Source organism: Chiloscyllium plagiosum, chromosome 25, assembly GCF_004010195.1.
Source record: "Chiloscyllium plagiosum isolate BGI_BamShark_2017 chromosome 25, ASM401019v2, whole genome shotgun sequence".
NCBI lineage: Eukaryota > Metazoa > Chordata > Chondrichthyes > Orectolobiformes > Hemiscylliidae > Chiloscyllium > Chiloscyllium plagiosum.
In genome coordinates, this window is record NC_057734.1 from 28786996 (window position 1) to 28810211 (window position 23216).

The window sequence follows — 23216 nt, forward strand, 5'->3', positions numbered from 1 at the left end:
GGCTATCGTTTTCTTCTTCTCTCGTGAATCGGATTCCTGTGAGTGTGGAGTTGATGATCCGGTGTGTTTTCTCTATTTCCCTGTTTTTAATGATTACAAACGTGTCATCGACATATCTGACCCAGAGTTTGGGTTGCATTTGTGGTAGGACTGTTTGTTCTAACCTTTGCATAACTGCCTCTGCTATGAGTCCCGAGATTGGTGATCCCATGGGTGTTCCGTTGATTTGTTCGTATATCTGGTTGTTGAATGTGAAGTGTGTTGTGAGGCACAAGTCCAGTAGTTTAAGTATGCCGTCTTTGTTGATATCATTAGTTGTAATCCTAGGAGTGGACAATGTATACTAGGAAGTGTGAAGAGTTATGCTGATCACCAAGTTCAGATGGTCAGTCATATGTACTTGTCCATACAGAGAAAAGAATAGAAATTTCCTTTCAGATATTCCCTGGCTTTGTTGCACGGCCTCCTCAGATCTGAAAAGAGCCTTACATAACTGTGCAGACACTGCACACAAACTCACCCACCTCAAGCCTTCACAGCAGTGCTGTAAATTGCCCAGGTTAGAAACCATAAAGCAATGTGGAACCCCCACTGAAGGCATTCACTGGGGGAGACATGATGAAGGTTGCGTAAAGGGAGTGACAAACAATTGCCTTGCTTTTTATTAATTGCATAAATGAGTGGCTGCTAGAAATTATATCTGGCAAATTAACTATCCCAATGAAACATTGTGATAGTGCTTTCTTCTAACCTCATTTACAACAATAAATTTCTGATGAATCACTACTTGCAAATATCCCATATCTCAGTGAGTTATGTAACGATGCTCCCCCTGTCATAACTAATGGGTATTTGTAAAGGAGAGAGGATTTTAAAAACAGATATCAATCAATGCATTGCAGTGATGGAAATCATGTCACATATTTGACCACAGTGCCACAGACCAGAATTTGAACTTGAACTTGACGCTAGGTAAGTGGGAGGGGGTATGGGGAGAAAGAGGCTAATCAATAATGTGACAATAATCAATAGTCACCAGTAGCATCATTAGAGATTAATCTGATGATGTGTTACTTGTGAAACATAGGAACGTGAATATGTGACTAATCCCCTTCCTGACTCTCTCTCAATCTGTTGTGTGAGGAAATTAAGATCCTAGAGTAATATTGTGATGATGTCATGATTGCGTACATCACTGAAAATAAATACCATGGCATGGGCAGAATTGGAACATTATGGAAGATTTTACATGAGAGTGAAAACTCTGGAATAACTCTACACCGGACATGAACACACAAAGATGATGTATCTACATTGGATGAAAACTATTCTAAGCCAAAGTCTGATAACGTCTAACATTACTACGTATTACAGTATGTAATGTAAAAGCACCAAAAATTGTGATATGTAAACCCAAAGTCAGTTGTCAACCAGTTTCTACAAAAACCAAATTAGATGTGGCATCAAACTACATGGCAAAAAATAATTAGGTCGATACCTCAATTCCATTTCTGACCAAACAGACATATTTTAAATTAAAATGCTAAAATCTCATGTTGTCACGCAGCATGTCCAAACTGACAACACCCTTAGTACTTTATTCGTAATAATTCATCAATCAAGTTCGTAAAACAACAGTACCAACATTTAGGGTCATAGAGTCATAGAGATGTACAGCATGGAAACAGACCCTTCGGTCCAACCCGTCTATGCCGACCAGATATCCCAACCCAATCTAGTCCCAACTACCAGCACCTGGCCCATATCCCTCCAAACCCTTCCTATTCATATGCCCATCCAAATGCCTTTTAAATGTTGCAATTGTACCAGCCTCCACCACTTTCTCTGGCAGCTCATTCCATATCCGTACCACTCTCTGCATTTAAAAGTTGCCCCTTAGGTCTCTTTTATATCTTTCCCCTCTCACCATAAACCTATGCCCTCTACTTCTGGACTCCCCCACCTCAGGGAAAACACTTTGCCTATTTATCCTATCCATGCCCCTCATAATTTTGTAAACCTCTATAAGGTCACCCCTCAGCCTCCGACGCTCCACGGAAAACAGCCCCAGCCTGTTCAGCCTCTCCCTGTAGCTCAAATCCTCCAACGCTGGCAACATCCTTGTAAATCTTTTCTGAACCCTTTCAAGTTTCACAACATCTTTCTGATACGAAGGAGACCAGAATTGCATGCAATATTCCAACAGTGGCCTAACCAATGTCCTGTACAGCCGTAACATGACCTCCCAACTCCTGTACTCAATACTCTGACCAATAAAGGAAAGCATACCAAATGCCTTCTTCACTATCCTACCTACAATCGACTCCACTTTCAAGGAGCTATGAACCTTTGTTCAGCAACACTCCCTGGCACCTTACCATTAAGTGTATAAGTCCTGCTAAGATTTGCTTTCCCAAAATGCAGCATCTCGCATATATCTGAATTAAACTCCATCTGCCATTTCTCAGCTCATTGGCCCAGATCCTGTTGTAATCTGAGGTATCCCTCTTCGCTGTCCACTATACCTCCAAGAACCGTGTATAATTACTGATAATGCTGTAAGATACTATTGAAGTACATTTCATTTACGGTGTATCAACATAATTCTTGCCAACAAGCACCATTCACAGCTCTAGAGCATTCTACTCATAAAATATAACTATTGTAATTTTCATGATCTAATATAATACAATGAGATATGAAGCCAGCATCCAACTTATTCACAGCCATGGAAACATGGCTCTGAATCATATGTATTCTATGCAGAAATTTTATAAAAAAACTAAAATCCCTTGCTGGCTTGTTGTAATACCCATGTGAAAATCTTGTTTTCTCCTTATACTACCACACAAATCTCCTTTGATAACAGGACTGGTATTTTTAAAAGCAACCTGTCAAACGTTTCGGATAATGTGATTAAAGCCTTCACTTCTGCACATGCCTTGCAAATCAAGGAAATTATACCTGTCACAGTAGCTCAGCATTATTAACACTTTTTTTTTGATCTAGCTAAGTTATTAAAACACACAAAAACACTACAAATGAAGTTAATTAGCACTGTGGCCTCTAACTCAAGTAACAACATTTTTTAAGTTAAATTTGGAGACTGGGTGATTAAAGAAAGTAAGATTTAAATACAAATCATGAGCAGATTTCCACAAGACTGGAAGCATTAGCTGATATATCTAGGAGTAATGCTCAACTTCAAATGTAAAAAGTAAAGCCGTGAACCAGATCTAATGTGTGAAGTAATTCAAATGCAAGTCATGCAAATTGAGATGCTGCATCTCACAACCCTGTTCCACAGCCAATGTCACTTTGAATTCACAGAAGTTAGGAAGTGATATTTGTGTTCAACAAGGTGAAAGGTGCCAGGAAAGTGGAATGTCACTTTGTTTTGCACTGTGATGCATCATCAAGCACTCTCTGGTTGGGAATACGATAGAGCCTTTGATTCAAACCCCAGGAATATTCCTTAACCAATATTCTCAAAGTTAAAAATCACACAACACCAGGTTATAGTCCAACAGGTTTAATTGGAAACACTATCTTTTGAAGCACTGCTTCTTCATCAGGTCTATGAAAAAGGCAAATACATGTGTTGGACTATAACCTGGTGTTGTGAGAATTTTAACTTTGTCCACCCCAGTCCAACATTGGCATCTCCTCAATTTGCTCGTTAGTGTTTTCTGATTCAGTCAATTATTATTGATGCCCACCTTGATTGCCTTTCTAAATCTGCCAGGTCATGTTGAATGCAACTTCACATGTTTGACACATTACTATTAAATATATCCCATGCTGATTCTTCTTAGAAAATCGATAGCTGAGATTTCATGTCAGTTTGAAGTAGCCTTAAAGCCCTGATGCAAATACAGTACTCAGACTCACTGTACCACCCAATTCCTTAACATCAGTTAGCAGTCTGATTTCAACACTGAATATAGCACTAAAATCAAAGCAGAATCCCCCAGAAAATGTTGAGCAACATTGGCATGCAGGAATATTTCTCACCTTTGTGCTGACCTCTCTATCCTCGGCCTTCTACTCTCTTCTGATGATGCTGAATGAGTAGCACCTCATTTTTCATATAAAGCACCTTACAGCCTAACTGTACAGTTAGCTTAACAATTCCAGATCATAACCTCTGCTTCAATTGTTATTGATTTTGCTTTACTCATTTACACCTCCTCTAGGCACATCTGCTTTTTAAACTTATCTTTGTTGCCACCATGTTTTGGTCTTGCATCATCATCGCTTTTGTTATTTACTTACTTCTGTCTCCAACCTATCATAGATCTATACTTCAGTTCCATCCTGCATCCTTTCCTACCTCTGTGCTTGTTTTAAATTTATTTTGTCTCTAAATTTTCCTAGTTCCAGTAAAAGGTTACGAGCCTGAAACATCGGATTGGAGGTCAGGAGGTAAGCAGGAGGCTCTGATGTAGGCAAAATGGTGTTGTTTCCCTTCCCCCCACCACAACCCCCCAACAAACTTGGCACCCACCACTTTTACCAACATGTGGTGGGAGGAAGCTGAAAGCGATTTGCATATTGCTTGCACATCAATGTACAAATGCAGCTGTCTTCCAATGAAGGCTAATTTCATTAGTTGGATACGCATTTGAACAAAAAGTCTCAAGCTGTTGGGGGAGTCATTTAGACCAACTTAATACTGGACAGGTCCAGGCACCCATTTGAAGAGGTCAACTTCTCTTTGGAAGAGCACATTGGAATTGATAAAAGTCGACATGGCTTTGCATAAAGGTTGCCTCAGTGAAGCTTTCAAGGCATTTATTCCCCAAGATTTTTATTTTTTTCGAAGAATAAAATGTTCTACAATTGAAAAAAATTCAGCATCTGCAATTTCATTAAATTGTCTGTTGACGCAAGCCTGAGGGCTGTCATTATAGAATTAGTGCTACATGACTGATTACATGAATGAAAGTTTTGTTTTCATAAGAAATTCGCTACTTTAAAGAATATAAATGTATTCAATACTTTTTTAAGAGTGATGTTATTTTAAATAATGAGGTCATTGATAAACTTCACTTTGTTTCATCCCAGCATGATTCCTGGCAGCATCCATGGTGAACACCGAGTGAGTTGGCATAAAGGGTTATTGGCTGAGTTGGCATGGATGGATGGATGGTGGGGAGTGTGCGGGAGGCAAGTGGCTGTCGGAGGTGAGGGCTACATTTTGTTTTACTGCTTTTATTCAAACCGGGACAAATTCTTTCACACAGCAGGTCTCTGAACCTGGTGACCCTTCTGGCTCTCTCTGAACTCTTCCTGGCTGCAGGTGAGTCAGATTTCAGTTTACACCAAATTAAAACAAATGGTGTTGACATTCTTTCTCCCAAGTCAGGTTTGGCATCTCTGGAACTTCCTCAAGTAAGAATGAAACTCTTTGTCAGTAAACTCTGTTTTCCTTGCCACAGATACTGATTGGTCTGCTGTTTCACGAATCTTCTCTTTTACTACTCAACAACACATGCACTTATCAAACATTAATACACTGAAAACATCCCAAATAAAACTTTGGTTTTAAAGTGCAACCTGTAACAGAACATAATTTTGCCTCTGATATATTCAACCATCACCTGATGCAACCTGGTTATATAATGTGATTAAGGTTACTCATCAACTCCTACCTGCCACTTGAAGCGCCAGGTTTCTTCCGGCAAACAATAGTTGCGATTGAATGTTTGCCACCATTTCCCATCTCCTGTTTAACCTCCCACAAGTTTGGGACGCTGGGTCTGATGTTAACAATCTTCACACCCTTCTTTGCTTTCGCCCTATTTGGAGAAACAAAAACATGAGCCGAACCATCAGTAAACCGGATTAATGACATAATGTGATTCTGAAGCTCTAAAGCAATGCAAACATCCAGAAAATCTTTCAACATCTTCTCTAGAGGGTCTGACAACAAGGATAGACCAGGATAAAAGATAAAATGGGTAACACACTGCTCCAGTGGTGTACAGGCCTGAAGAATGGGAGGTAGAGCTCCCACAGTTTGCTCTGGTGTTAGCAGTGAGAGACAGAAAAAAAACACTGCAGGTGCTGGAGTCCAAAGTAGACAAGCAGGGGGCTGGAAGAACACAGCAAGCCAGGCAGCATCAGGAGGTGGAGAAGTCAACATTTCGGAAATGGAGGTAGATGGAGGGGGAGCTGTAGATAAAGAAGGGTGGGGCGGTGGGGTTGGGTGGGGACAGAGATGGAATGGTGAGGTAGTTCCCAACTGTGTTCACCTATCACTACCCCACTATTCTGCCCCTCTCCCCACCCAAACTGCGTTCCCCCCCACCTTATCTGCAGCTCCCCCTATCCCCCACTTCCAGTCCTGAAGAAGGGTTACACCCAAAACGTTGATTTCTCCACCTCTTGATGCTGCTTGGCTTGCCGTGTTCCTCCAGCCGCTTGCTTGTCTACCTGGTATTAGCAGCAGCAGAAGTGAAGTGAAATCGGCTGAACCAGCACCGGAGATTGGGGAATCTTAAACATAAATTATGTCAAGTGTGAAAACCTTTCCACCATATTTAATGCTGGTTTAAAAATCACTTTGCCAGTAGCTAGCCCACACACCACATTGAAAAACATTGCGAGTTTCTGTTCATTGCTCTCCGATGAGCTGCTCTTCATATTGAATGGAACAGACAGGAGGAGGCTTATCTTAAAGATTTTACATCATGCAAATAAAAATTAACTGAGAAACTGATACGAAGTTCAAATGGCTCAGAATATGTTTATTTTCAGGTTATTTGCAGTGATTTTAAATCATAATAATCAAAGCTGAAGTATATGGATACCTTTATTTAAACTACTTGTCTCTCATGATTAACCCATTTTCACTAGATTAATAAAGTTGCACCTGATTACTGCTTTAAAAACAAGAAGAAAAGGATAAACAATTATAATCCATTACACTGCCCCATTGCAATTGTTCATGAATTATTTTAGAATTGTGATTGGGAAGGTCAGAATTGTTATTCCAGCGCTGATGGAGGGGGTGCTGCTGAACCCAAACACCCCAGTCCCAGCATCCATCATCTCTGCTGGATTGATTTCTGCAGCCCACCCCGACTTACCTAAAACACTTAAATGGCCTCCATGTCATCTTGCACCCTACCCAGCTGGTGATCCACCCCCAACCCAACTGGCATCCTACCACCTGGCATACTCATTACCTGACTCATGACTCCCAACCCAACTGGCATCCTACAAAATGGCACCCTATTCTCTTGGCACAATACTTACATGGTACCTACCCCCTCCCCACTCACCTGGCATCTTGCTCTTCCTGAACCTAATATTGCACGTAAACTTATAGATTTAATCTCCGAAAGCAGCGGTCAACATGGCTGTCAGGATCCTTAAATTTCAGAATATGGCAGCTGACTGCTCTGAAAAATGAACTTAGTTTGCCTTCCTCTAACAATCCTGACTACAAAACACCTGTCAGAATTGAAATATAACTCTGCATTTCTGAGGCTGTCCAACTCAGAATCTCCTCTCAGATATGAGGATTTTTTTTTTGCATCAAGCAGAAGTGCTATATTGCCAATTTGCATGAGATCACCACCCCTGAGAACGTCTTGCCTTTTGCCATTTCAAGTGTGATTTCAGCTGGATTACATTTTCAGTATGAGGCATGCCTTAGCAAGGATAAACTGGCCAACGATACTTTAGGGGTTGACATTGGATAGGCAATGGCAGGCATTGAAAGAACACGTGAATGAACTTCAGCAATTGTACCTTCCTGCCTGGCATAAATCAAGGAAGGTGGCTCAACCATGGCCAACAAGGGAAATCAGGAACAGTGCTAAAACCACAGAGGAGGCATATAAATTGACCAGAGAAAGCAGCAAACCTGAGGACCGGGAGAAATTTAAAATACAGCAGAGGAGGACAAAGGATTTAATTTGGAAAGGGAAAATAGAATATGAAAGTAAGCTTGCGGAAAACATAAAACTGACTGCAAAAGCTTCTATAGATATGTGAAGAGAGAAAGACTGGTGAAGACAAATGTAGTTAGAATCAAGTCACTTCATAATGGACAAAAAAGACATGGCAGGCCAGTTGAACAAATACTTTGAATTTGTCTTCACTGAGGAGGATACAAATAATCTTCAGGAATATACACTTAATGGACAGGTCCTTGGGAGCATTGCTGAACAAAGAAACCTTGGAGTGCAGGTTCATAGCTCCTTGAAAGTGAAGTCATAGGTAGACAGGATAGTGAAGACGGCATTTGGTATGCTTTCCTTCATTGGTCAGAGCACTGAGTACAGGAGTTGGGAAGTCATGTTGTGGCGGTACAGGACGTTGGTTTGGTCACTTTTGGAATATTATGTGCAGTTCTGGTCTCTTTCCTTTTGTAAGAATGTTTGTGAAACTTGAAAGGGTTCAGAAAAGATTTACAAGGATGTTGCCAGGGTTGGAGGATTTGAGTTATAGGGAGAGGCTGAATAGGCTGGGGCTGGTTTGTTGGAGCATCTGAGGCTGAGGGGTGGCCTTGTAGAGGTTCATAAAATCATGAGGGGCATGGATAGGATAAATAGACAAAGTCTTTTCCTTGGGATGGGTGAGTCCAGAGCTAGAGGGCATATGCTTAGAATGAGTGGGGAAAAATGTATCAGGGGCCGAATGGGTAACTTTTTCACACAGAGGGTGTTGTGTCTATGGAATGAACTGCCCGAGGAACTGGAGGAAGCTGGTACAATTACAGCATTTAAAAGGCATCTGGATGGGGTCATGAATAGGAAGGGTTTAGCAGGATATGGACCAAGTGCTGGCAAATGGGACTAGATTAGGTTGGAATATCTGGTCGGTTTGGACGAGTTGGACCGAAGGGTCTGTTTCCATGCTGTACATCTCTATGACTCTAGATATGAGGGGACAGAGGGTCAAATATGAAGGAAGAACTGAAGGTAATCCTTATTAGTCAGGAAATGGTATTGGAGAGATTGATGGGATTAAAACCCGCGAAGCCCCATGAGTACTGAAGGAAGTGGTACTAGAAATAGAGGATGCGGTGGTGATCATTTTCCAATATTCTGAAATGGTTCCAATGGACTGGAGGGTAGCTAATGTAACTCCACACTTTAAAAATGGAGGGAGAGAAAACAGGGAATTCTAGACGAGTTCGCCTGACATCGGTGATGGGGAAAATACTGGAGTCAATCAATAAGGATTTAATAATTGAGCAGGAAAGCAGGAACAGAATCACTCCAAGTCAGCATGGATTCACTAAATGGAAATCATCCTTGACAAATGTTCTGGAATTTTTTTGAGGATGTGACCAGTAGAGTACACAATGATGAATCAGTAAATGGTTTGCATCTGAACTTCCAAAAGGCTTTTGACAAGGTTCCACTCAAGACATTAATAAAGAAAATTAATGCTCATGGTTTCAGAGGTATGCATTGACATGGATAGAAAACTGGTTGGCAGACAGGAAGCAGATAGCTGGAATATATCAGTGTTCAGTGCTGGGACCCCAGCTGTTCACGATAAAACTTAACGATTTTGAAAGAATTGAACATGGTATCTCCAAATTTGGAGATGACACTAAGCTGGGTGGCAATGTGTGCTGTGAGCAGGATGCTAAGGAGCTGCAGGGTGACTTGGATAGGCTGGCTGAATGGGCAAATACTTGACAAATGCAATATCATGTGGATAAATGTGAGATTATCCACTTTGCTCACAAAAACAGGAAGTCAGATTGTTATCTGAATGGTTGCAGTTTGGGAAAATGTGAGGGACAATGAGACCTGGGTGTCATGGTGGAACAGTCACTGAAGGTTGGCGTGAGGGTGCAGCAGGCAGTGAGGAAAGCTAATGACATGCTGGCCTTCATAGTGAGAGGATTTGAGTATCAGAGTAAGGACGTCTTGCTGCAGTTATACAGGGCCTTAGTGAGCCACACCTTGAGTACTGTGTGCAGTTTTCGTCTCCTAGCCTGAGGAAGGGCATTCTAGCTATTGAGGAAACCAGTGAAAGCTCACCAGACTGATTCCTGGGATGGCAGGACTGACATATGAGGAAAGATTGGATCGTCTGGGCTTGTATTTGCTGGAATTTAGAAGAACAAAGGTGGATCTCATAGAAACATATAAAATCCTGATGGGATTGGACAGGCTCGATGTGGGAAGAACATTCCCGGTGTTCAGTAAGTCCAGAACTAGGGATCACAGTCTAACAATAAGGAGTAAACCATTCAGGATTGATATGAGGAAGAATGTCTTCACTCAGAGTTGTGTACCTGTGGAATTCTCTCCTACAGGAAGCAATTGGGGCCAGTTCATTAGAAATATTCAAGAGTCAGCTTGGCATGGCCCTTGAGGCTAAAGGGATCAATGGGTATGAGGAGAGGACGGGAATGGGATACTGAGATTGCATGATCAGCCATGATCATATTGAATGGTGCTGCATGCTTGAAGGGCTGGATGGCCTACTCCTGTTCCAATTTTCTATGTTTCTAGCAATTTTCACAAAGTTACAAAATGCCAGATTGTGTCAACATTAGTCTGAAATGACCATCACCTGAAAATAGTGTGATCCATCAGTATCTTTTATTAAATTCAAGGTAATCATCAGCTGGAGTTACTTGCATGCCTAGCTAAAATAACAGTGTGTAAAATTTGCAAGTCCCTTCAAATGATTGTATATCAGAGCTGAACAAAGCTTTCCCCACTGTGACCTCATTCCACACTTTGAAAATTGCTGTAATCCCACACAAGAATTGCACAGGTGGAGGGCAATCTATTTGTAACCCACAGACAATATTCATGTAACATTCAAATTCTGGTCTGAAACATTCAGGGATTGGCGATGCTTCTATTCTACAAGTCATTATTCAAGGCTCTCAATAGTTTATTAATCTATTCCAACTTGTGTAAGTGTCAGCGCATACTAGAGGTCTTGGGCTTGATGGATCACACCCTTGTCAAAAGAAAATGTAATTAATTTAAAGGGTGATTTTAGTTTAAAAATCAAAGTGGGGCCAGGATTGCTACACTCCTTTGACCCTTCACAGAAATAGCAAAGGGATCTAACGCAATTGCATTCGTCAAAGCCAGTTCATTCTCGTTAATTAAGTGTGTCCCGATGTGCTTTATCATGAATGGAGAATGCCACGAGGTGGAAGATGGTGAGAAATCTTAACATCAAGGGAAGTTGAAAGCTACTATTGAACACAACTGGAAAATCCGGTATGGAAAGGATGTGGGTATAACTAACCTTTTTACAGCTGACATTTTGAGTATTTAGCTGAAGATGATAGCCATAGGTGAAGCTGTGAAATCACTCTTGCTCTCATTGTAAGCAATGGATGATATTATTGAATATTGCTTTCCACACTCAGGGTAAATGTGGGAGTCTTAGGAATCCAGGACAATGCCATGGAATGGCTTCCTAGCATTTACAACTTCAGATTCATTCCACGGTTATAAGCGCTGTGCACGGCACAATGCAGAACATTAGTAAAAATTAATTAGAACAAGTCTCTTCAAGTTTTATGCTGTTGTAACATTCAACCTGAGGCACCGTGGACGTGGGTGGTAATTTAAACTCTGGGCAATAGCTTAATACTGTTGTAAAGACCATGTCTTTTTAATTTTTCAGCATTTTTGCTGCGGACTGAAATGGAAAAAAGACGTTTTTAAAAACCAAGGATTCTTGAAGGACTGTTGCATATTTTTAAAGCAAGTAAGCTGACACTCATTGTAAGGTATTATTACACAGCTGTTTGTTCAAGCTGTACTGGAAGCCTGGTTTGCAAATGAGATGAAGTCAAGTGGTGTGTGAGAACGGAGAGTTGGCTGGCAATGGGTAGTTAATTGTTAACTGGTCACTGGTCCACAGACCAAAGACAAAAGCCTTCTGCCTGTCAACAACTATGTGACTGGCTCTCATGTAGCTTAACAGCTGGGGAGGGGGTTTGAATATTTGAGCAGAAACCATTGGATCTCTAGAGGAGAACCAAGTGTTCATTGTTCAAAAGTAAAAAAGCATCTCAAACTTAAAGATAAACAGTATATTTCTGCATTCCAGTTGCTGTAAGTTGTGACTTTTAACTGAAGTCAAAAAACCCTATGGGTGGAAACCAGTCACCTTCTGCTTCCTGCAAACATGTGAAAGTATCTGGAGGGGGAGGATCGAGATGGAGCATTGTGATCAGCAGAAGGATCATCTCAACAAATATTTAGGATGGGGACCATTGAACTGGGTTCCCAAACTTTCACTCGAACCATAACACCCTTTTCATTATCCTTGGTGTGTATATATGTGTGTATCTTTGTGTGTATGCACTTATCTGTGTGTGTGCGTGCGTCCATGTTAAGAATTTTAACCAATATAGTTATATGTCAAAGGTTCATAATTGTTTTTCGGTAGTTTGAATTTATTTATTTGTTACAAATAGTAATTTTTGTTAAGTACAAAAACCTGATCTGTGCTTCCTGCAACCTGGGACTAAAAGACTAGTCAATTGGGTGAATTCTGGGTACTTTTCAAAATCTTTCATTCTCTTCACAACTCAGAGACGACTGGGACTTGATTTCCAATGTGCTAGCCCAGTGAGGCATAACACTGTTGATATTGGATCAGTTGCTTGTTATAAATCCCTCCTGGTCTACATTGAGGGAATGGAAATTTAAATTGAGAGATGTGGCAGAGTTGGCCAATTTAAAATGCCTGCTTTTGTGCTATTACCCAACGTCAAAATTACCAGCCAACTCTATAATGCCTCAGATTGAGCATGATAGTTGGTGCTTCAAAATGCTTCTCATGGATGCATGCCTCATGTATCATCACCAAACAACACGTCAACTACCAGCACACAATTTTTGACACGGTGGCAGAAGTAAGGGCACATTTTCCCACCAATCTGTCAATTAAATGTACTGCCAGAACTTAGTTAACGTCATAAACCTCCCTTTTTTTTTAACTTTTAAAAAGCAAAGGCTTTTTTTCCAAAATCAGATCCTGACATTTCAATGCACCTCAGTCCTACTCCTCTTTTCAGGTGCTTTTCAAAATGAGGTAGATAGGTGAGCTTTTTTTAAAAAATGACCAGTTATCCAGCCTTTAAATAATACTGGGGAGATACCCTGGTCTGAAACAAATACAACTATAGTGATTGTAATGAGATCAACTAGGTGTACCTCATAAAATGAGTTTCCTGATTGGACCAGATTAACAGCCCCAATGAGGTAGCCCTGGCTGACAGATATGAACAGGAGTGTCTCATGTTAGCATTGTCCTTATTAGGCTTTCTTTGTTACTCATTCCCTGGCCATATGGCTGTCCTTCCTAGTGGTGGAAATATCAAATAAAATTATTTGCACAATGGTGTCTTCACCAAGTTCCTGCACTTACAGACACAAACACACAATATGGGTGCTGTGGGGAATACAAGCATTACTGCTGTGTCGCAGTAGTGTGGGGGTAACAAAACAAATATATATCAATAGAGGATTTAGAATCTTCTCAGTTCAGGGGACTGATTCAGAGCTGGCCGGCCACATCCAGTATACTGTGGGGGAATTTCCTAATAAAATAAACAAGAGTGTCAGACACCCTGTTCACTCTGAGACCTGCCTCCGAGGAAGCCGGGCCTGTGTCAAGCACTCCGCACGTGTAAATGCAGGGTGAGCTGATGGCAGGATATTGGCCTCTGTGGAACTATTTCAACAGTAGGAACTGCCAGGGTGTCTCTTGGGCCTGTGAGTGCTTTTCAGCTACCGAGAAAGATCAACCTGTTCTATAGAGGGATCACTATCCCTCCATCTCCTTCTTCAGCCACAAAGGTGATGGCGCCAAATTTAAGAAAGTTTTGTGCTTTGTTTGGAACTGGATGGCAATGTTTCTAAATTGTTTACGTTGGCTCATGTCAAACTCCAAACATGGTCAAATTAAGTTTCCACAGAGTTCTTTTTTCAATCTTCCACTATAAACTTGGCAAGCATCCTGAGTAATAGCACAAATGGTAATATGTGCCATTTCTTCAGCTTTCTGTTGGTGCAATGGAAATCCTAACTCCCACCTTTCAAATCTACTTGAATCAGATCAAACAAAATCTACTACTTCAGTGGCATTTATTAGAATCAATTCATACAATTCGGGTCCCAGAGAGCTGTTACATTTGAGTTTGATGAAAGTTGAAAGCATACAAAAGAAAGTGTCCAGAAACTTTCAGATTTGTGAAGTTGAGAAAGTGGGCACAGGAGGACTGGATTTCATGCTGAGTTTCATCATTTGTGGGAATTATTGGAATACTAGCCCACCGAGAAGGACCTCTTACCAATTAAAATGAATAGGCATTGTTCAGGCAGGTTAAAAAGTGAGGGCTTTTATGTTTTAACATTCAATAACCTTACAATGAGTCTGCAATGAAACCACAGTCCCTTGTTTTTTCTAAAAATGGGAAATTTCTATTACAGCAAAATGGGAGCTGGGAAGTTGTATATTACAGTTCAAGTCAATGTAAGCATTGCCTGCATGGGTAACAAATATTATTAGTCAAAAACTTGATGAACATATTTTCCATGAATTTTGAAATAGAATGTGGCAACAAATTCAAAAGGTTTTTATTTATAGAAAACATACAACTAAATTATTTCTTTCTAGCATGTGCAAATATATACTTTCTGTCATGTGATATTGTGTTGCTGTCAGTTCTTTCACTGGTATGCTCAAGCCCTGAATTGTGGACGAGGTCCTATAACTTTAATAGAGGATGTTCACAATTGCTCTGGATGCTGGGATAGAGATTCCTTCATTGCATTATTTTGCTTTGTCTCAAAGAAAGAATCATGTCTCTATTCCTCTTCAATGGCCGGTCCAGAAGTTGAACTTGCTCATATGTTATTGTCCTGACTATTTAAGTCTTTGGATCAAGACATTATTATCTAAAATTGAATATTTCAAATTGTTTTTATTAAACAATGATGTCCTCAGGCACTGATAATATCAAACCATATTTATCCAAACCACTTGCATAATCAAAGCCAAACCCTCCTCGATATTCAATAGTAGGGAATAGGAAACAGATTTGACTCCAAGCATAATCAGTGATTGAGCTTCAGGCTAATATTACACAAATCAACAGTGATTTTATTTGAAATTTCTTCAACAAATGTAGATACTTAAATTTGAGATTTAATGAAACCACTGACCCAAGATCCACAAAACAATCTCTTCATATTGTGAGAGAAAATGCTTTTCACAAGGGAGCTTCAGCATGGAGACAATTCCAATTCTACAAACACGTGCTATTTTATCAAAAATCAGAATGGTTAGATGACAGTAGGTGGTTGGAATAGTCAGCTTCACAGAACTACCCTTCATCACCACTCTGAATTCATAAGCAGTTTTTTTTAAAAATTGACTAACACAATAAAGAGCAGAAGTAGGCCATTCTGTCCCCATTCAGCATGGCTAGGCTGATAATCCTCAGCTAGGAGAAAGTGAGGACTGCAGATGCTGGAGATCAGAGTCGAGAATGTGGCGCTGGAAAAGAACAGCAGGTCAGGCAACATCAGAGGAGCAGGAGAATCAATGTTTTGGGCAAAAGCCCTTCCTCAGGAATTCCTGAGGAAGGGCTTTTACCCGAAACGTCAGTTCTCCTGCTCCTCGGGTGCTGCCTGCCTTGCTGTGCTTTTCCAGTATCACATCCTCGATCCTGATAACTCTCAGCTCCATTCCCCTGCTTTATCCCCATTATCTTTCATCCCCTTACTGCAGAAAAGTCTATCTTTTCCAGCCTGGAATACGTGTAACAATTCAGTTTCTCAACAGCCTTCCGTCGTAAATAATTCCACAGATTCACTTCTTTCTGAGAGAAGAAATTCCTCTTTGTCTGTATTAAATAGGTGACCCCTTATCCTGAGATTATGCCCTCAGGTCCTAGATTCTCCAATATGCAAAAACAGACTCTCTGCAGCTACGCTGTCAAACCTCATAAGGATCTTATTTGTTTCAATAAGCTTCTCTCTCTATCTTCTAAACTCAAATGATTCCAACTCCAATTGAATGCCTTCACCTTAGTAAGTGACCTCATGTGGCACAGTGGTAGTGGTCCTGTCTTTGAGCCAGGAGGCCTGGGTTGAAGTCCCACCAGCTCCAGAAGTCTGTCATAATATAGGTGTAAAGTCCTCTTTTGCATAATGTCAATGTTAACAGCACACCCGCAAGCAATCCCCTTTTAAAGAAGCTATAAATAACAGCTAGCTTGCCAAAAACACGTATCAGTTAACTGAAAGAATACTTTATAACTTCTTGTCTATAAATTCCTGCCTTTCCCACTGGTCTTATCAGTCTTCAGTCATACTAGGTGAACATATTTTAGATCAGCCGAGAGTTTGCCTCTGATTTCCTCACCAGGTGACCCGATGGTAAATCTGGTTGCTGAGATTAAGGTTTAATGAGGGGTGCAACCTCAGTCATTGCTCATTCGCCTGGAGACTGTCTTTATCATATGAATGGCACCACAACGTAGAGAACACTTAACCCTGCGGACCCTAGATCTCAGAAATTCACAAAGTATCAATGTTTCCCTCTATCTTCAGTGTATAGTTTAGAGGTATTCCTTTAATCTAACATTTAATTTGACAACTGACTTTAGACTCACAGCATCTACATAAGACTTTAGGATGTAAACCAAAATAAATATATTTATGACCTACAATACAATGGGAACTAGACTTCAGAAGTGCTTAATTGCCCATAAAGTACTTGGAGACATCCCAAAGTCATGAAAGGTACTATACAAATGCAAGTTAGCTTTTTGTTCAATCTTGAGTGATAAAATACTTGCAAAAATCAAAGAAAGAATGTTACTTTGGATTGAGAAGAAGGTACCTATACAAATGGTGCCTGATGTCTATTAAATGTTATTACAAATATTTTGTAGTATCTTCAAAAAAACCTTGACAGTCCCTCCAGTACAAATTGGGCTCAATACTCCCTACTTCCAATACTCAGCAAATGGCAGTGAATAAATTGGCAAATAGGGATCAAACTAGACAGTAAATTGTTTCAAAATAATTAAATGAACATGATAAGTCAATTTTCTATTACTTCCTCCACCTTCTTTGCTTTGAAATACATCTGTTGTATAGTAGATAGTGAACTGCCAAATTAACAGCTTGGATCTATAGTTCTTAGCAGGTGCTTAACATTTCAGCACTAAATATCAAACAACCATTGTTTCACAAACTTGAAAATCCCTGCAGACTCAATCTATAGCCTTATTGTAGAACGTGAAGGAATGTCAACTGGTGTCTCAGAAATCCTGAGTGACTAATGTTTACTAAACACACTAACACAAGGGGAGTGTAATCAATTGGAAGAAGTAGGGTGAGAGGGGAAAAATTTAAAGGGCAACTTTTTCCACGCAGAGGGCGGTCCATGTATGGAATGAGCTGCCAGAGGAAGTGGTGGAGGCTGGTACAATTACAACATGTAGAAGGCACCTGGATGGGTCCATGAATAGGAAGGGTTTGGAGGATATGGGCCAAGTGCTGGCAAATGGGGCTGGATTAGATTAGGATATCTAGTCGGCATGGATAAGTTGAACCAATGGGTATGGAAGTGGTGGAGGCTGGTACAATTACAACATGTAGAAGGCATCTGGATGGGTACATGAATAGGAAGGGTTTGGAGGGATATGGGCCAAGTGCTGGCAAATGGGGCTGGATTAGATTAGGATATCTAGTCGGCATGGATAAGTTGAACCAATGGGTATGTTTCTGTGCATTTCTATGACTGTTTCTGTAATTTCTATGACTCTATGACTCTCCGTAATAATGCACCAATACCTCTTGGACTTTTGCACATTTGTTTCAACTTAAGGGTAAAGTTATTTGGATCTTTGCAAAATCAGCCTGAGTGGCCAATGTTTCATGATGAAAATAAATTTGATATACACGATTAGTTTAGCTGAGAAATGGCAAATAATGATGCTAGAAATGCTGCAACTGATTATTACCTCAGATTAATAATAAACAATAAAAGCATTGTTAGTGACCGCTGAGTAATAGCCAATTGGGAGAAACTATATGTATTCTGTGGAAATATAATATTTGCCACATTATTTAAATATTGTACTTATTCCTTTTTCTGAGCTTTTTTTTAAACTAGTTATATCATCATACTTAAAACTAAATGCTCTAATCTTCCTCTTGATCAGCTATAATTACACTCATGGTAATGAACAGGTTTAGCCAGAATTTCTGGAAACCAACCAATGAACTGCACAATTTATTAAATTTATCTTCACATATTTCATTCCTATGAGCTTTTGTGAGCACATTGTTCCAATTGGAAGCACAGTACTCGTTATGAGACATCTGGGAACAGGGCAAATGACCATGGGTCTCCTTAAAAAATCAGACTCAAGAATAGTTAATGATTAGAATAGGATGTGAACCAGGAAGGGTAAATTAATGTCAGGAATTCAATGTCAAGTAATGTAAGCAAAATAAAAAGAGGGAGAGAAAGTTTTGATTCAGAGGGAGAGGTAAAAGAGACAGGAAAAATGTTGTACAAATATCAATATAACTTAGATAATTTTAAAATTATCAACAACAATTAAGAAGCAAAGTAATGGGATTCCACACTTGTAAAAGTTAATTTTCAGGGCCAGAGATGTTGTTTAGAACCAATTAAAATGTTAAAAGGTTACTTGGACTGAAATGGAAGAACCTACATTTAAACAGGGAACGAGATGGTGAGACGCCATTTTAACTCAGTTTAAATAAGGGCAGCAGCTTCCAGATTTGTGCTCAGCTTTAATCATTGACCTATTCATGTATAGCATTAGTCTCATCACTACTTGACAGAAAATTCTTGCTCTCTGTCCTTTGGGATGCTTGAAAAGCAAATTTAAGCTATAGGTTTAGAATAATATTTTCTAATTTATGTGAGAGTTGGAAAGATCTTAATGGCCTTACTCAATGCTTCAAGGCTGGAGTCATATGGAACACCCCTTTCATCCTCCTCTTCTTCCTCTTCTCAGTCCAACTCTAAGGAAGAGTTCCAAGTCCTCCCCTGCATGTAGCTCCATTTGTTTTTGTAGCAACACGTAATACAGCACAAAGCAGCTGATCATAATGCTAGACACTCTTGCTAGTTCATTCTAGGTTGGTACGACCCAACCAGTCACAGTCATAGAAGCATATCCTCAAGATTCTACAGATCTGTTCAATGTAGGCACATGGGAGTAGATGGGTTTATTTGCAATATCTCTGTGCCCCCATGGCTGGGTACCAGATGTGGTCTGGAGCCATCTTCTCAGAGAATATCCCCCAGCAGTTACCTACAAAGTCTGGATGCTGCTAAAGGGTGCAAGAACTTGAAGGAATCACAACATCTGTCTAGAAACTGGGCACTGACTTGCAACATGCTCTTCTTATGGTCATAGAGCAGCTGGATATTAAGTGACTGGTAGCCATTGATCTTTGGAAAACTGTCTGATAGATGTGTTGGTACTTTGCTACTAATTGATCTGCTGGGTTCACTCTGCAGGTAGAACAAGATTTTGATTCAAATAAGTTTGCAAATGATACCAAACTTGGATGTGTTATGGACAGTGAGGAGGTTACCTCAAATTACAACGGGATCTTGATTGGATGGGCCAATGAGCTGGGGACTGACAGGTGGAGTTTAATTTAGATAAATGTGAGGTGCTGCATTTTGAGAAAGTAAATCTTAGCAGGACTTCTACACTTAATAGTAAGGTCCTGGGGAGTGTTGCTGAACAAAGAGACCTTGGACTGAAGGTTCATAGGTCGTTGAAAGTAGAGTCACAAGTAGATAGAATAGTGAAGGAGGTGTTTGGTATGCTTTCCTTGATTGGTCAGAGTACTGAGGGCAGGAGTTGGGAGGTCATGTTGCAGCTGTACAGTACATTGGTTAGGCCACTTTTGGAATATCACATGCAATTCTAGTCTCCTTCCTATCGGAAAGATGTTGTGAAACTTGATAGGGTTCAGAAAAGATTTACAAGGATGTTGCCAGAGTTGGAGGATTTGAGCTATAGGGAGAGGTTGAAAAGGCTGGGACTGTTTTCCCTGGAGCGTTGGAGGCTGAGGGGTGACCTTATAGAGGGTTATAAAATCGTGAGGGGCATGGATAAGGTAAGTAGACAAGGTGAGGTGGGGGAGTCCAGAACTAGAGGGCATTGGTTTAGGGTGAGAGGGCAAAGATATAAAAGAGACCTAAGAGGCAACATTTTCACGTAGAGGGTGGTAGGTGTATAGAATGAGCTGCCAGAGGAAATGGTAGAGGCTAGTAATTCAACATTTAAAAGGCATCTGGATGAGTATATGAATAGGAAGGGTTTGGAGGGATATAGTCTGGGTGTTGGCAGGTGGGATTAGATTGTGGTGGGATATCTGGTCGGCATGGACGAGTTGGACCAAAGGGTCTGTTTCCGTGCTGTACATCTCTATGGCTCTATGACTGTAAATATACTCTGGTGAAAAAAAAATCCATTGCGTGTGCACATGGAAAATATTTGCACTTGGAGCAAAATCCATTGCTGCTGTCTTATTGTGCTCTCACTGTTCACCAATGAATGAAGAAGCATCAGTGTATTACAAAGTAAGTTAAATATAAGGACAGAATGATGCACAGACTTCAAAGAGTATAGTATAGGAGTTAATGAAAGTGTGCCCCTCTCCAGGCCTACAATGCTAATACTATTCTAAATTGTTCAGATCTCCTCAACATACCTTTTTACCATGAATACTTGGAGGCCGATGTATTTTCAGCTTCTGTTTCCTGGGAATCATAATGACTGCAGCTGCCACTGAGTGTTTAATGGGTTGAAGTGAACAGGCCCCAGCAGCTCCTAATTGGTCAAAATGCTTCAAGCTTTAGAAAGTGGTGCATTTACTGAGTTTTAATAGGCTTTCAAACAAATACTGTTTGATTTCTACCACATTATTAGCTTTGTGGAGTAATTTGGAAGCCCCATTATTTTCTTTTTGTGATGTTGTAAATTTCTCTGCTCATCAAGAGAAGAACAAAAAGACCTTTCACTGTCCTCAGCCTGTGGCAGCATCAAACATTCACAACCCAGGTAAAGCACTGCTCGATCAAGAATGTCTGCTCTGACTACTGGTCCTCTGGCGGTTTCAGTGAACAACAACTCCTGCAAAGATGTAACATTGCTTCCAGCTGTTTTTTATCGATATCCCAAGGCTCAAACCTTTTTGAGTTCAATTTGACTAAAAATCTACTTCAGATTATTCTTCAGAATAACTCATCAAACTCAGTTTTGATACATACAACCCCTTGTCAATTTATTGGAAACATTTCTGACTCTACCTCATGTATGAGTGCAAGCAACAGCATCAGAGCAAGTGACAGAAAAGAGAGGAACCAGATAACTCTTTGAGGAAGAGTGAGGGACAGAGTGGGTGGGAGCAACAGAGCAAGAGTGGGACACATTTATTTTTATGTTCGTGGTTCAATTACATGTGAAAGTCCAGGAGCATGCTGGTGTTGTAAGCAGATCATTTTTCATCCTTCCTTACTTTTGGGGATGGCAAAAAAAAGAGCTTTCTCACTGTTTGTTGCAATGCTATCCCCACAGAAACACCAAGGCTGAACAAAACATCCCTGGATAAGTGACAAAGTATCAAGAGTCATTTTCGAGATCTGTATAAAAATTCCTTCAAATTAAAAATTCACAATTTTAACTGGACCCTTTCAGGATACCTGTGCTCATGATTGCGGCTGGTCAGAATCCATCAAGTGAGAAAAGTAAACCAGCTACGAACAGGGCCCAACAGTTCAGTCTGGGAAAATGCAGAGTCCAAGATGAAGTCTCAATTCGGTCTCAAAATACAGCCAAGTCCAGTTCTGCTATGAATCTGTTCCAGATTGTTATGTGGTGGCAACAGTTATTTTAAGGCTTCTCCATATTTGCTACATGACAATGTTTCTGGACTACCTCAGGACTCTTTACTTGATATTCTTACTGCAACACAGCAGCATAGATCTGGCCAAGGAACTTTGAAACCGCCTAAAGCTTACCTCAACCAAGGCAATCAATTCTGAATGGCATCAATTGCCTGGTTTTGAAGTCAATGGTTACATTTGTTTCTAAATATATTTGTCTGGTGTGTTGGTGACTAGATACCTTGGCCAGATAATTTACTTTCATATTATTGATTGAAGGAAAAACATTTGCCAGGACACTAGCACAAACTTCCTTTCTGTAAAATAGTACATTTGATTTCATACCATCTCCTGAGAGAGTAGTCAAGGTTTTGAATTAATGTCTCATCCAACAAGTGACACCACTGGCACTGCAGTACAGCACTAGGGTGTTAGCCTAGGATTGGCGCTCACGTCTCTGGATTGAGACTTTAACCCATGTCTTCAGATTCAAAGGTCGCAGTGCTACCAGCTGAGGTCGCAGTGCTACCAGCTGAGGTCGCAGTGCTACCAGCTGAGACACAGCTGTTACACAACAGTCTGCCACTTTGAAACAGTGAGGAGAAACCTTGGGCCAAATCTTGTTTTTGTTCAACAAAGTAAGTCAGGATGCTTTGCACTTGTGCTGTGCAGATCAAAAATGGTATCCTCAACATATAATCTAGAACTGGTAAATTAAAGTTCCGACTGGAAAAGGTTGGAAATGTGATACCGAAGAAAAGTGTAAATAAACACCTTGGTTTCATTTTCTCTGCAAGCTGTTACAGCATCACAACAGCACAGAAGGGGCTATTCGGTCTGTTGTATCCATGCTGGCAGTCTGTAGAGTGATCCAGTCAGTCCTATTCCATCTCTCTATTCCTGTAACTGAGTACATTTATTTACCTGAAAGACACATCCAATTTCCTTTTGTATTCATTTATTGTCTTTGCTTCAAAGATCAGAGATTGACTTTGCTTCCAAAACCCTGTGGGATATAGTGAGCAACCGGAGTGGCGGGTGGCAGCCTGTAGGACAGAGAGGAAAGGGGAGAGGGAGAGGACAAGGGGGAGCATTTGATAGAGGGTTTGGGCGACAGGGGCAGAAATGGAAGTCTCCACAGGCAGGAAGCTATTATTGCGGAAAGATAGGGCATTTTAAGTGGGAGTGTCCAGATCTACAAAGGGAAGAAAGGGCAATTCCGCTTATGAATTTTGATGAAGAATAGGGGTGTCAGGGGTTCCTGCCCTCGGGGGCCCACCAGGAACCCTTGATAAACT

General features: G+C 40.5%; 1 protein-coding gene across 3 annotated transcripts in view; it reads right to left on the reverse strand.

The window, feature by feature from the left end:
* Positions 1–23216, reverse strand: part of LOC122562703 (transmembrane protein 132C-like) — a 1065724-nt gene that overhangs the window by 616876 nt on the left and 425632 nt on the right. For all 3 annotated transcript variants that reach the window (XM_043715795.1, XM_043715796.1, XM_043715798.1), the window contains one exon: positions 5655–5801. In XM_043715795.1, the coding sequence (XP_043571730.1) occupies positions 5655–5801 (147 nt within the window). The remainder of the gene's footprint in view (positions 1–5654; positions 5802–23216) is intronic.